The sequence below is a fragment of the Aquila chrysaetos genome, chromosome 4, assembly GCF_900496995.4.
Source record: "Aquila chrysaetos chrysaetos chromosome 4, bAquChr1.4, whole genome shotgun sequence".
In the NCBI taxonomy this organism is placed as follows: Eukaryota; Metazoa; Chordata; class Aves; order Accipitriformes; family Accipitridae; genus Aquila; species Aquila chrysaetos.
Window position 1 is genome coordinate 40,056,250 of NC_044007.1, and position 13,475 is coordinate 40,069,724.

At 39.6% G+C, this 13,475-nt stretch overlaps 1 protein-coding gene across 3 annotated transcripts in view; it reads right to left on the reverse strand.

Moving 5' to 3' along the window:
- NKAIN3 (sodium/potassium transporting ATPase interacting 3) overlaps window positions 1–13,475 on the reverse strand; it is a 385,239-nt gene that overhangs the window by 195,403 nt on the left and 176,361 nt on the right. For all 3 annotated transcript variants that reach the window (XM_030012706.1, XM_030012704.1, XM_030012705.1), the window contains exon 2: window positions 2,103–2,240. In XM_030012706.1, coding sequence (XP_029868566.1) covers window positions 2,103–2,240 — 138 coding nt within the window. The remainder of the gene's footprint in view (window positions 1–2,102; window positions 2,241–13,475) is intronic.

The following is a 13,475-nucleotide window of genomic DNA, read 5'->3' on the forward strand; positions in this document are numbered from 1 at the left end:
TCAAGTTGCTGAACTGACATTTGTGCTGGTGCAAATGAAGGAACAGCACAGGGACTAAAGGTAGCAGCTGAGCAAAGGGAGGATTATTGTTATGCTGGCTTGAGGTATTCACTGAATTCAGCCTGAGGGTGAAGCTAGACAAGAGGCTGAACTGACAAGTTTGCAGCTAGCAACAAGGGAAGTCTTGCATCTCCTCCTTTCCCCTCTGCCTCCACACTGCTGTTCATAACCACACAGTCCCAATGCCTGCCTTGTGCTGGCCCTGGCAGCCATTGGGAACCTCACAGACTGGATTCAGCTCACCAACCTGGCAAAAAACTCTCCACTTTTTGCTAGGTTGGTTTTCTGACAGCTTAGAAGTGGAATGGGATTACTGAAGTGTCCGGTTAACTGCTGCTGGAATTGGTGGAGAGGGTTTAGAGAAGTATTCAGCCCAGGAGAAGAGCAGTGAGAATAGGGAGGTATGCAAGCCACCCCCTTCTGCTGGTGTTGAGCTGTAAGGCTGGTTCCAGACAACTTGTGTACTTTCACTCTTCAGACTTCAGGATTGGCTCAAACTATTCCTGCTTCACTGGGAACCTTACATTAGTAAGGATAGAAGCTGCTCTGAAGTCTTGATCTTCCCAAGTAGTGAGTATTTGCACCTACTATAGCATGAGCTTGTAAATATATGCTTAAAGTTAAATCAGAATGTGAGTTCAGTTAAATCTGAGGATAAAGTATCTTCTTGAGGTGCTTCTTTCTTTAATTATGAGTTTTTCTACCTCTAATTTAATACAACTTTAAGATAGTCTAAAATGTTCATTTACACTGGAAAAGATATAGAAACAGTTAACATCTGTTGTGTTTCATTTGAAAACTAAAGCACAGCTTCCACCACTGAACAACAGTGCTGAACCTGAGGGGCAAGAGATTCTGTGGTGTTGCACTTCAGACATGAATTTCCTACATAATTTTACAGATGCTTACCCTCACTTGCTTCCAATGTCTTATGTATGAAATGGAGAACATGAAGCAGAAAGATGAGTCATCAATATATGGATGTATATACACTGCTGCCGAGTTCTCCAACCACAGGTAATGGATAAAAGTGCTATTATTTACATCAATCCATTTTCAATTACTTATAGTCTGCTTGTGAAGCTTAGCTAATGTGAGTATAAAGAATCTTGGGTGCACTTTTTGTTAATTTTTTCTTTTAAGACATGACAAAGAATTACAGGATTCCAGGCTTGACTAGAAAAGATGAAGCTTTTTAAGTATTTGTTTAATGAGTTTTCCCCAGTAGACATTTATTTCACTCTTTTGTGACAAAAAAACCAAACCAACCAACTTTAGACTCTTAAAATCCATTACTGAAAACACAACTGAAATATTCCATATACAGACACTGCCAGGTAAAGACATAATATTCATCCATTCAGGAGACACTATGGAGGAGGAAAAGGGATATTTTTTGTTGGCAGTTTCCTTCACAGCTTTGAAAGTTTTTTTATTCCTAGCTATGTTGAGAACATGGGGAAAAAATCTGTGAAGCTTCATTACAAACATCAGAGATAATTTACAACAATGTAGGGTCAAGACCATAAACACAGGTCTTGGCAAAGTTAGATGCGAGAAGGAAATTTCTTTGGAACCCATGGGTCACAGGACCAAAGGAATTTCTACAATCCTTGCTTCTCCCTGTTAAAAAGGACTTGACCATTACAATTTTTTTTTTTTAAATAGCCGTTGCTGTCTGTTGTCTGCTTGTCTGTTGCAAAGAGAACAACAATTTGTATTTCTTTTCTTCACTTGTGCATAGTCTAATTGTAGATGTTCCCATGACCCATCTAGGTATTTCATTCTTTAAAGAATCTTACTAAGAACTTGTATCACGGTCATAATTTCGGCAGTACTTTTTCTAGGTTACCCATTCTTGATAGCTTCCAAAATCTCAGAAATGCCACTCAGTAGTCCTAAATTTGCAAAAAGACATGGAGACCTCTAAAGTTTCTACAGAAATACCATCTGGTGTTTTGAAACCACGAAAATTCTGCTTTGTAATATGACAGATTTTAAAACCAATTGCAAAAAAATAATAGATAATAAATGAGACTTACCACGACTATATATCGAGGCCTAAACTGGATGGTTCCAAACAAACCCAAAATGACAACTATTATTTGTAGGAAATTGCCAAGGATAGGAGCCCATTGGAAACCAAGGAAGTCAAAGATCTGTCTCTCTAATGCTGCCAGCTGTAAGAAAACACATAAACAGAACATCCACTGTTTAATTATGGGTGAGACAGAACACCTGATATTTTGTTATTTGCACCAGGCTTCACCAGAGAAAAATACGGCAAAATTCTGAAACTACGGTTCCTGGGTGTAGCCTTTGTCAGCATTATCAGTACACTGGTATCTGAAGATAGCTACTAGTCAACATGCGGATCTTCTAATGAAAAAGCACTTGGAAAAACTTTAAGAAAATATTTGTAAAACCCTCATATAATACAAAAATACCTCTACAAACCAAATGAAGACAAGATTTATTTTATTCTTGTATGCTGTAAACTCTAAGGCTTGCCAATATTTACTTAAATACAAAATTTGTCTTAAACAGAAGCTCACCTAGATTGAGCAAAGCCATGCGAACCTTGCTATTGTTACTGAAGTTATCACCATGCTCCCTCCCTCCCTTATGTCCTTGTTTTCTTAGATTTAGTCAACTACACCTGAGTGCAAGTTCCTCAATCTGTTCCTAAAGGAGAGAGATTTTGGCTGAAAGGGGTAGAGCAGGCTCTGAAGCATCCCAGATGTGGCTGTTGGGTATGTTCCTGGGAGTTCTCTAATGCTGGAATTACGGAAGACTGCTGGGACCTCCTCACTCCCTGAGGCATGGAGGTAGGCTCAGGGAGTGAAAGGCTGTAGAAAATGTTGGAAGACCTTGGAGTAAGCTGCTTCAAAAACAACAGCCAAATGAGCTATCTGCATTCTGCCAAAAGCTGCTAGGTTACTTTGGGCAAGTGCAAATCAGAAAGACATGGTGGCAGCCTAATGGCTCTCTTCCCACTGTCCTCATGGCATTTCAAGGGTGGATTTAGTTGGGTGTGGAAATGGAGGAAGCTAAGAAGTATCAACCTTTATCCTTGCATCAGCATGTGGTTCTTAGGTAATTCTGCATTTCTGAACGTTAAGTGAAAAAGAAGAAAAAAAAAGCCAGATTAAAATTCTTCTGCAAACACATTTGCTACTCATAGACAATCCAGTCTATTGTTCTACAGATACTAAAATCAACTTTCTCAGCAGCACACTTGTTGAAGCTTAAACTTGGTTCAATATTTTTCCAGCCGTAGCAAGACATTTTCGAGTAGCTAAACAGAATCCTACTGAGAAATAACTGAGTTTCTGTGCTTGCTAGAATTTATTACGCATCTACTTGATTTTACTACATTGTTACAAACCCTAAAATTTGCTGAATTATGCACTTAAAATATTTATAACTGAAACAGATGGAGTAAGCATGGCCCTATGAATACCAACCAAAGTATTATCTTAGGTGGGTATTTCACATAAAATATTTCATTTTACACATAATGGCCAGATTCAATCCTCACCTACAGGATGCAGCTAGGTGTCACTAAGAGTAGAATCCATCTTTTCTGTACAAAAATAATCCCTTACACCAGTCATGAAAACCACATTCTCTGCTGGGGTTAATAAATATGATAAATCTAAACAATTAAATGAACAAAGGTTGAATCATCAACTTGGTGCAGCTCCTCTGCAATCAGTGAAGTTACATTGACTTTTGTCAGCTAAACATCTGGCCCAGTATATATAAATGAAAAATTATCACACAGCAGACAGTGTTAAAATGATATTATCCTCTTGGACATGTAAGATGTTCCTGTCTTAGCAGAAATTATCCTTTTTGTGCTGTAGGTAAGGGATAATCTCAGAGGGAACACCACTCCCACGTGGGTGAAGCTGTTGGCTCATGTGGCATTAGCTATCATCTACCTTGCTTTTGTCACACTCTGTCCTCTCTTCTTTTAATTCGTTGTCCATCTGGATCAATAATTTGGGTTTTTTTTCCCTAGATATGGAAAAGAACTAGAAAAGTTAATGACCAAATCTAGAAAATGACATATTTACATGGACCTCAGATGGAATTTCAGTGCTTAACACCTATGGCTGTCACCTTCCTGTAAGTATGTAGATGTTCCAGCTGGCACACAACAACAGTGACCCCAATGTCGCTCTCATAATGTCTTCACCTTGTAGTAGACTCACAAGAATCACAATAGTGGCCTAGTTGGGACTTCACTAGGGACACCTCAGAGTCACTTGCTTTTTCTACCACTCCCTAATGTGCTCCCTCAGGCAATTCAGGTGACCTCACATTTGGGAATAACCCTGCCTGTAGCTTCTCTAAACCACAGGATACCTCACACAGTACAGTACAAGGGTGCCCCAAATCCCATGGTAGAGATGGTAGAGAGTTTCAAAAACCCTTTGGCACAGGCAGAACTCCCAGTTTATGGTATTAGCAACAACGTACCAAGAATCCTGTCCTGTGTCACACAGGAAGACATTTCTGACATCCATGACCAGAGCCAGAGTCTGTTTCATTCACACCACACAAGTGCAGATCTTCCAGGGTCAGCAAGGCACCTAAATAATTCACAGACTACCATTCTTCAGAGACAATGTGTCTTCTTCCCAGAGCCCCAACATTACCAAGTGAGCAGAGTATGGAGCTGCCAAATCAGACTAGAATCCACTTATCAGCCACCTCTCCCCGACATTCATTGAAACTCTCTTGTAGCCTAGGTCTTCACCTGCACCAGTAAATGGAGTGTGTCCTATAATGTTCCCAGCACTGAAGGCAGCTGGCTTAGGATTGCTTCCAGTAAAGTGTCCTTGGCTCTGAAACAGGGCAGCTGTGCGCAAACTACATACCTACCTACTCAAAACAGTCCCTGGGCGTGGGTGAACTGTCTGGGAAGACCGCTGGTCACGATGAGCCTGGTTAATATAACAGTGGACTCTTAACAGCTCACTATCACCCACAGTGGCATGCTACTACCTGGCTTCTTCCCCAGGCACATGTGAATTTGCTGGTGTAGTGAGCATAGGGCTTGGCCAGAGTGGGTATTGAGGAAATTCATTTCACACAGATGGATCGCTGCAAGAGATGGCTGCCCTTAGACATTTTATGCAGTGTTGTAACACCTAGAGCTGTCTGAAAGACAAAAGCCTACAGCACAGGCTGAATGAAGCTTTTAGTATGTGTCCCTTGTTAAACTGGTCCTTAGGAGCAATTTTCAGAGCCACATCAATCAGCACCTTAAATGCCTGAAAGAATAGTATTGCAATGTCAACAAACACAGCCACTGCACTTTGCCAACAGACCCGTGTTAACAGGCTTGGTACTCAGCTTATGCCTAAACTGGATCAGATACAAAGTTTGCCTTCATGTGTACCTCCTTGATATCTGCCACGCAAGCTCTGAGAACGTCTAGCAGGACTGTGCTGCCACAAAATAGCAGAGTGGCCACAAATATCTTCCCAAAGATGATTGTACAAATGTGTACATGCACCGTAGATAGACATACACATATAAAAAATAATTAGTCTTTTTATGAATTACTGTGGTAAAGGCACCCACTGTAAACACAGAGAAATAAGGTTCAATTTCCCCTCCTGCTGCCTACCGAGGTATCCATTCCTCTCCTTGCATCTCCTATCCATTAGGATACCAAGGGGGAGAGCTTCTCCTTGAAGCTGTGTCACCGACAAAAAAATAAAAATTTGTATTTAGTGAGTCAAAAAGAGAGCACAAGCAGAAGCATGAGTCTACAGCTTACTGCTTATGGCAGTTATCTGGGATTGGGAGAGTTGCTTGTATTTCTTGCCCGCAGGGCTTGTTCTTTATTTTTATACACAGTGACAGCATGTAAACCACTGAAGGAGTCCTGGGAGCAGGACACCAAACATACAGCACCATTCCTTCCCCACTAACAAGTGCTTTCACCATCGGGCTATGCAGTCGGACTTTCCTGTGCAGCTAAGTCTCATTTATTTTGCTCTTGTCGCCAACACAGAGTAATTTGTCTCATCCCTAAAGCCCACAGAATACATTAGCAGGGGAAAAAAATCTAAAGAAAAGAAAGAGGTAGGAGGCATGTCTATCCTGCTCAAATTGCTACTCTCTTCTAAATTATAAAACGTTCTTGCAGACAGCACAGATAGAATTTAAAAACCTAATAATTCATGATAATAGTAGAGGAAACATATTAAGTTCTGTTTTCTTTATACCATGAGCAATATGCACTGAACAGAGAAAGCATGTAAGTGTTGCTGTTCTTATGTCTAGTATTTCACCCAACAGAGTCCCCAGGCAGAGGTGAACGCCACAGACTTTTAGCTCTGTGCAAATGAATAAATGCAGTCCCTAACCCAGTCTGTGAGTTAGGTATTCACCGCACAGAGGTCATCAGAATAAAGGGAGGGCAACGGGTAGCTGTGCACAATTACAGGCTGTTTTTACACAGATATGAAAAGCCAGTATTATCTGTGTTTGCACAGATCCAAAATCTCAGTAGCCACAAGTGGCCACCAGACTAATCTATGCCATGTGATGCAGTTGGAAAGGAGCAGACACTGTGGCAGATAGTTTCATTTGGAGTTATGTGCATGTGAGTGCTTTGAAATGTTTCACCAAAAACATTTTGATGATAGAGGCTGTTTTTCTCAACAAGAAATTTTCCCAAGAGAATTTCTGCTTTCATCACCATTTTCAGATTCTTCTGAAAACATTCAAAAAACCTGAACCCTGAAGGCAAGGCAGAGGTTCCCAAAATTAGCTGGCTCAACTTCGCCCATTGCTAGAAGACAGATAGCAACTTAGTAGGGCAGAGGTGCTCAAGGCTGGAGAGGTCCTCTGGGGGTTTACTGTCATATCACTTTCCTAACAAGCACATGTTGGGAGAGGCTGGCACCTCCACTACTCGGGATAACTAAGACAACAATGTTTGGGAGTGTCCATCGTAAACTGTTGTTTAATACTGGGTTTTAATGATTAACATAAAAGCAGAATGAAAACCCAAACCTTTCTTGCAAGTAAAAGAGGAGGGTTTCAGTTTTGGCAAATTAAATACTGGGGGTCTGTTTTTAGTGAAACCTATGTGCAGTTGTGTGACAAATTTCATGAGAACTTATAAAAATCTATCAAAGTTGATAGGAAATAACATTTTCTTATCATAACAACACTTGGAAAAGGAAACATAATATTTCTTATTACTGCTGCCAAGGGAGCGCTTCGTTATTTAGTCATCATCAGCACTGACAATTTGTAATGTAAAGTGCACAACTCGGGAGACTAGGACTAGCAGTAAAAATGCTCTAGTGGGACTGTATCAGATCAATTAATGAAGATGTGCCACATTTGTCTTGTTCTTTTACCTCTTTGTTTCACTAAGTCTATCAAACATTCCCCATGTCCCTCTTTCTGCAAAGTGCAAGGAGAAGGTACTAAGCTGCAAGACTGGGCTGCATTAAAGTCACACAGACTGAACTTTCTCTTCTGGCCATGCCCAAGCCCTTCTGTGTTAAGAGCAGCAAAAAGTTCAGGTGAGCTAATCTGTTTGAATTTTGAGCTTCTCCACCTAGATGGATCAACCTGATGTACAGCACATTTGGAACATCTTGAACAGAAGAAATAGGGCAGCTGTAGCCCTAATGCCCCATATGCTGTTTATGGTGAAGGAGTAACAAAATAAAGGGTGAGGCAGCAATCAGCAATGCTGCATAGGATCTACAGAAAGAAATCACCAAGATGGTCCTAGTCAATAGAGAGATCAAAAAAAATCTTTGAGAGCAGACTTCAACAAATGCCCCTTATGGAGTAAACCCCTCCTCTAAATGCTCAGGTCCTATTATACTTGAAAATACATATCAGAAGCTGTCTGAGTGATGAGACACCACAGCAGAGTTAGAGTCAACTTTTCAAAATGAGTGTAAAAACTCAATTTTCTCTTCTGTCAGAAACCTCATGGATAACAGCCACTTTTCTATTTTAATGGAAAAGCTTTTATAAATGACACGTTAGTTTGAGATGAACAAATACATCTACATCCATAACAGAAGGAGTTACTGGATCAAGAAGAGGCTTCATAATGTAACAGATCATTTTAGACAAGACCTAAAAGTGGCTTGATATAAATATAAAAATAAAAGGTTAATGATATATAGAAATATCTGCAAATTTGATACCTTATAAATTACTGTGTTTACAAAATTGGGAATGTATAATCTACTCTGCATTTAATATTAAAAAGTTGCTTCAATTTGTCATGTAAGACAATGCCTAGAAATTATAATAACCAGAAAAGTATCCGTTTTATATCTAACAAACATGTATTCAAGAAATATAACAGCAATCATAAAATTAAATAACTGCAGAGCTGTAAAAGTATACAGTTTTGAAATTTTTTTAGAAATAAAAACAATTTAAAAACTAGGAAAAAAAGACACAAATTATTATGACTTCCCAAATGGACACTGTTTCCCCAGCTTTCAAAAATGAAAATAGTATACAAAAAATCGTGAATCCAAAAATTACAGTCCAGAGCATTCACATTCTAAGTTCAAGTCAGGAATTATCTGAAACATTTGAATTATGCATGTAAGACTTAGAGTTGGCTGATGCTGCTAATAATTATCACAGGAGAAGTGCCAGGGCACAGCTCATCATCCATACTAACTACTGCTCCTAAGGATAAAGATGTTTTCTCCAAAACTCTCTGCTTCATCGTATGGCCATAAATTTAACTGTGGCTTCAGAAAGAGTTTCCTGGACATGAGGAAATGCTGAGGACTGTTGCTCCTTTTACCATTACCACTAGTTTCCAACATGCCATGCTGAATTACAGACAGTTCAGTCCAGTTTGGTAGATGCAACTGTTAAAAACTGAACCTGTTCCTAAGCCTCCTCCAGGAAACTCCACCTGGAGCTTTAAGTGCCCTCTGTTCTAAAGCCCCAGGACACCTTTGCCGAGCTCAGCAGTGCATTCACCTTTCCCTCCCAACCAATCCTTCCAATCCTTCCATCCCATCCCATCCCATCCCATCCCACCCCACCCCACCCCATCCATTCGTCTCTCCCTCCTTCCTTCTCTCCTTCCCTCCTTCCTTCCTTCTTTTTTTGCCCAGATCGCTGTGCACCCCCAGAAAGCTACACACCAGCACAAGGAAGAGGGCAATGTCGAGACAGGAGAGGAGCAGTGGGAGCCGCTTACACCACCTTATAGCTTGGGTACTCCGCTGGAATATAGAAGACCTTGGATCAAGGTCACCACTAGACACATTGACTTAAACCCTGTCTTCACATTCCAGTGCTCTTAGGCATGTATTTCCTTTTTCTTGACAGATGTTCCACTGAGAAAACATTTTTGCAAAACCTTGGAGCAAATGCACGATGTTCACATCATACTTTTACATTATTTTGGAGAATATGTACTTTCTAATTTAAGGGAAAAAGACATCAAAAATCTACCAAACTAGTCTAGCTAAAACCCCAGCATTGGAGAGTAAAAGACTGACTTACCAAATGCTAAGATCCAGAATTTCTAACAGAAAGCTAACAGGTGAAGCAAGAAGAAGGTTAAAAAAAAAAAAAAAAAATTAGTTGTGTCAAAGACTGATTGGTGAAGCATAAAACACTTTTTATACAAATTTTATACTCTTGCTGTAATTTCAGAATTTTAGAGACAGGCTTGACTTCAGTAAGAAGGAACATAAGATTTAACATGAGAGAAATGCCAAGTCTGTAATGGAGGGGAGGACATTTAAATCTGAAGTGGAAGGGTGGTGTCAGATGATCGCTCTTGGCGGAAGAACGCTATTTAGGAAGTTACTGTTCCTCAGCTAAAGGTTACAGCCTCTTTACCTGTGACTTACCACCTTTCAACAGAGGCTTCATAACCAAAGACGAGTGTAGTCTGTGTCACAATGAAATGTTAAAATTTGACTTAAATCACTTCTTTATACCTTCAGTAACAGTTAAAGCAATCATCTGACCACAGAGGAGATTCCTATTAGATTTTTAATGATCTGAATTCACTTGTCTAGGTGAAATACTAGCTTTTTGGTGATTTTCAGATGGTAAACCCTTATAACAGTTCACTAAATACATTTATAAGATTATGTGGCATGAAGGTTATTGAATTTCAAGGGAGGTTCTGAGTAAATCACTAATTTTTATAGAAGTTCAGTTTCATGGAGCAAAAGAGAAACTGCTGGCTTTCTGACAAGTAATTGTCAAAGAAGAAAAAAAACCTGATGATCTAATATCAAAAGTGCCTTTGCAGTGTTGGTCAGATGGATAGGTAATTGGCTGTCACTTGGGTAGCTGTAAGACTGGATAAAATATAATGCAAAAGAAATATATATGCTGAAAGAGCTCAATAAAAGAGTAGCAGCCAAGGTTAGTGAAAGCCAAAGCACAGAAACAAAGAAAGGCAGGTATCAAAAAAAAAGTCCTTTTTAAGAGAGTCTGTTTTGCCTTTCAACAGTGTATGTTACTCTTACTCAACTATTCAGCTCACATGGGAAATATTCAGATTTAGGTAATGGTCTTTCCACCATTCTTGTAGGCACTTCAGTGAATGAATTTATTTGAGGATGATGGTAGTGTTAGCACATAATATTGCAAAAGACATCATATTTTAGCAAAATAATTCAAAGTATTTTTTTGAGGAAAAAAAAGTGTCACTCATCAATACTTTACCAGCAGTTCTTCAATAACTTCTTAAGGAAAAAGACAGGTAAGTAGTGAGCAGTATATGTTCAATTATTTTTGAAAGCAAATACACTGTACTAATGTCTCAGAACCAGCCACCACTAAATGACTGGCAAAGAAGTTGATCTCACCGGAGAATTTGGTGCGTAGTATAATAAGGAGAGCTAGTAAATGCCAGATCTTAGAAATCTATAAATGTAATTATAAGATGCTGAAAAGGTTCTCTTCCTTAGCTCATTTTCTCCATATCTTAACAAATATGTATATATGTATTTTTAATATGACTATTTAACATTATCAGACAGGAACAAAACAAAGGTAATTCTTAAAGGAAAAATGTTTTCCTAATTATGTGTACTACAAAAGCCTTGCAGCTACACCAGTGATGTGCAGGAAGCTTTTGAGTGATGGATTTGATATGAAGGTGTTGCATACTTTCACCAAACTGAGCCTGAGCCTCCAGTTTTGGCTCAGACAAAACTCCCGCAGAAGTCAAAAGGAGCTGTGACTGCATCAAGGCTGCAGGACCTGGCTCAGAAAGGCAACAGTAAATTATTTAAGAATCTCATCAGCATGGAAGGAAGAGCCTGTTAATATTTATTCTGCAGGGTCGCCTGCCTGCAGTGATAGAAAAGGTGGCATAAAATAGTCCCACTTCCCAGAACACTGCAGGTGCCAGTGTGATATACCCGAGGCTGACTGCTACATCTGTACCAAACAGACACTGTAAAAATGCAGTTACAGTCTACGAGTAGCCATCATAGGGAAGAAGCCAACTATTGTAGTAAAACCCCGTAGCGCCAACTCGTTACAGCACAGTGATTTAAGATTGAATTTCAACCCTCCAATGAAGCTGTAACTGATCCCAAAACACTAAAGTCAAGCCCCTTGGCTGGTTGACCTATACAATCCTGCAAACAGCTGGAATGAACATGCTTATAATGGCATTTAAGACTCCCTTCGTTGTTTCATTTAAATGCCAGCACACATACAGCAAAAGACAGTGTAAGAATTGGTTATAGGTTGAAGATCTTTAAAGATTTCTGTCTTATTACGGATGATAAAGTCCATGTCACAAGATGCTAGGGAAAAGGGAAAAGCAAATTAAAATTTGTCATCTTTGTAATTATATCAAGCTATGTATGCAGTGGGTTTAATCCAAAAGAAAGCTTTTATTTGCCATACCATTATATCCCTTCATATCTTAAAATCCTAAAATCTCATAATTGTAAGGTTTTTTCATTTATTTGCACATTTGAACACACCCAGTAAATCTATGTACCTTTACAGGCGTCCTTAATCACTGCTTAAGAAATGGTGGAGTAAAGCACTGCCTGACTAATTAACAATAGTGAGAAACGAACGTGTTTACTACTGCTTTGAATTCCAATTCCCAGGGCATAGTAGGTAAGGCAAGGAGGTAACTGGTGATGCCAGCACTTGATAACAGTGATGCTGACAGCCCTAGATCCTTCCTAGATTCTGATGAGTATGGTATCCAGCCAAAAAAAAAAAAAAAAAGAGAGAAAAAAGAGAGAAAAAGAAAAAGCTGGGAACACTTGCTGCAGGATCTGTACCCAGCCCATCCCCAGCATGAACAGGCAGACTGTGAGCGTGTGAAAAGAGAGAGGCTGAGATGCACACCCAAACTGCAAGGCATGAGTTGAATTGAAATTCCTGTAAGGTAAACAGATAAAACAGTATTTAGAGCCTCTAGTAGATGAATGGTGTGCTCCTTCTGGCCAAAGAACAACCCTCCACTCTTATGAAATACCTCAACGACTCTTTAATGCCATATAAACCCCTGGATCTTAATGTAGGCTCCAAAAGAAGACAGAAATTAAACCAGATGAATCTCTCCTTTCATGACTAAGGAAGACACATGTTCAGAGTTCCCAAAGAGCTGGACAAGTCGGACAGTTTGTTCAAGGTCTGAGTTTAACTGAGTCAAATGGTTTGATATGAGCTTTGGCATAAAACATCAAATGGCACAAACTGACTCATGCCAGATCTTGTGAAACGTAAGGTTTCCCACAGGATGGTGCATCTTCTGTTAAGGTTTAGTTTGTGGTTTCAAAGAGGCAATATATCTTAAATCACCAACTCTCTTTAGGCAAAACAAAGTATTAAGCCAAGGCAGCAAGGTTATAAAAATCATGTGCTGCCTGCTACCCCTAATTTGAACCACAGCATAGAGCCTATTTCCACAGCGGGAGGAGTTCAGATGTCTGCCTGAATAACTTTTCCTTTTTTTCCCGAGAAATCTTCCCTCTAGTGCCTCTCCCGAGTCCCAACTATGCAAAAATAGAAGAATGAGAGACTGCATCTGCCTAGATTCACCAGATACACAAGGAGAAAACAAGCAGTTTAGCACCAGCTCAGAAGTCTGACAATGCATCTAAATCAATCCCTGCATTGCAGTTCATCCATTAGCTATCAAATGCCAAGTTCAAGCATACTAGAAACAATCATGGATCCTTTGACTTCTTCATTGCATATGGGTTTGATGAAAAAACTCTTTGATACTGGATCATTTCATATTGCCACACAAAATAGAGAAAAGTCCTTCCCTGTTTACAGCATAGCAACAATATCCCTCCACCTCATGAGTTATTTCACCAAGAAGAAGGGTTGTGGTGAGGATAGAGGATGCAGTCGCTACTTCCACATGCTGAAAAGGCTGT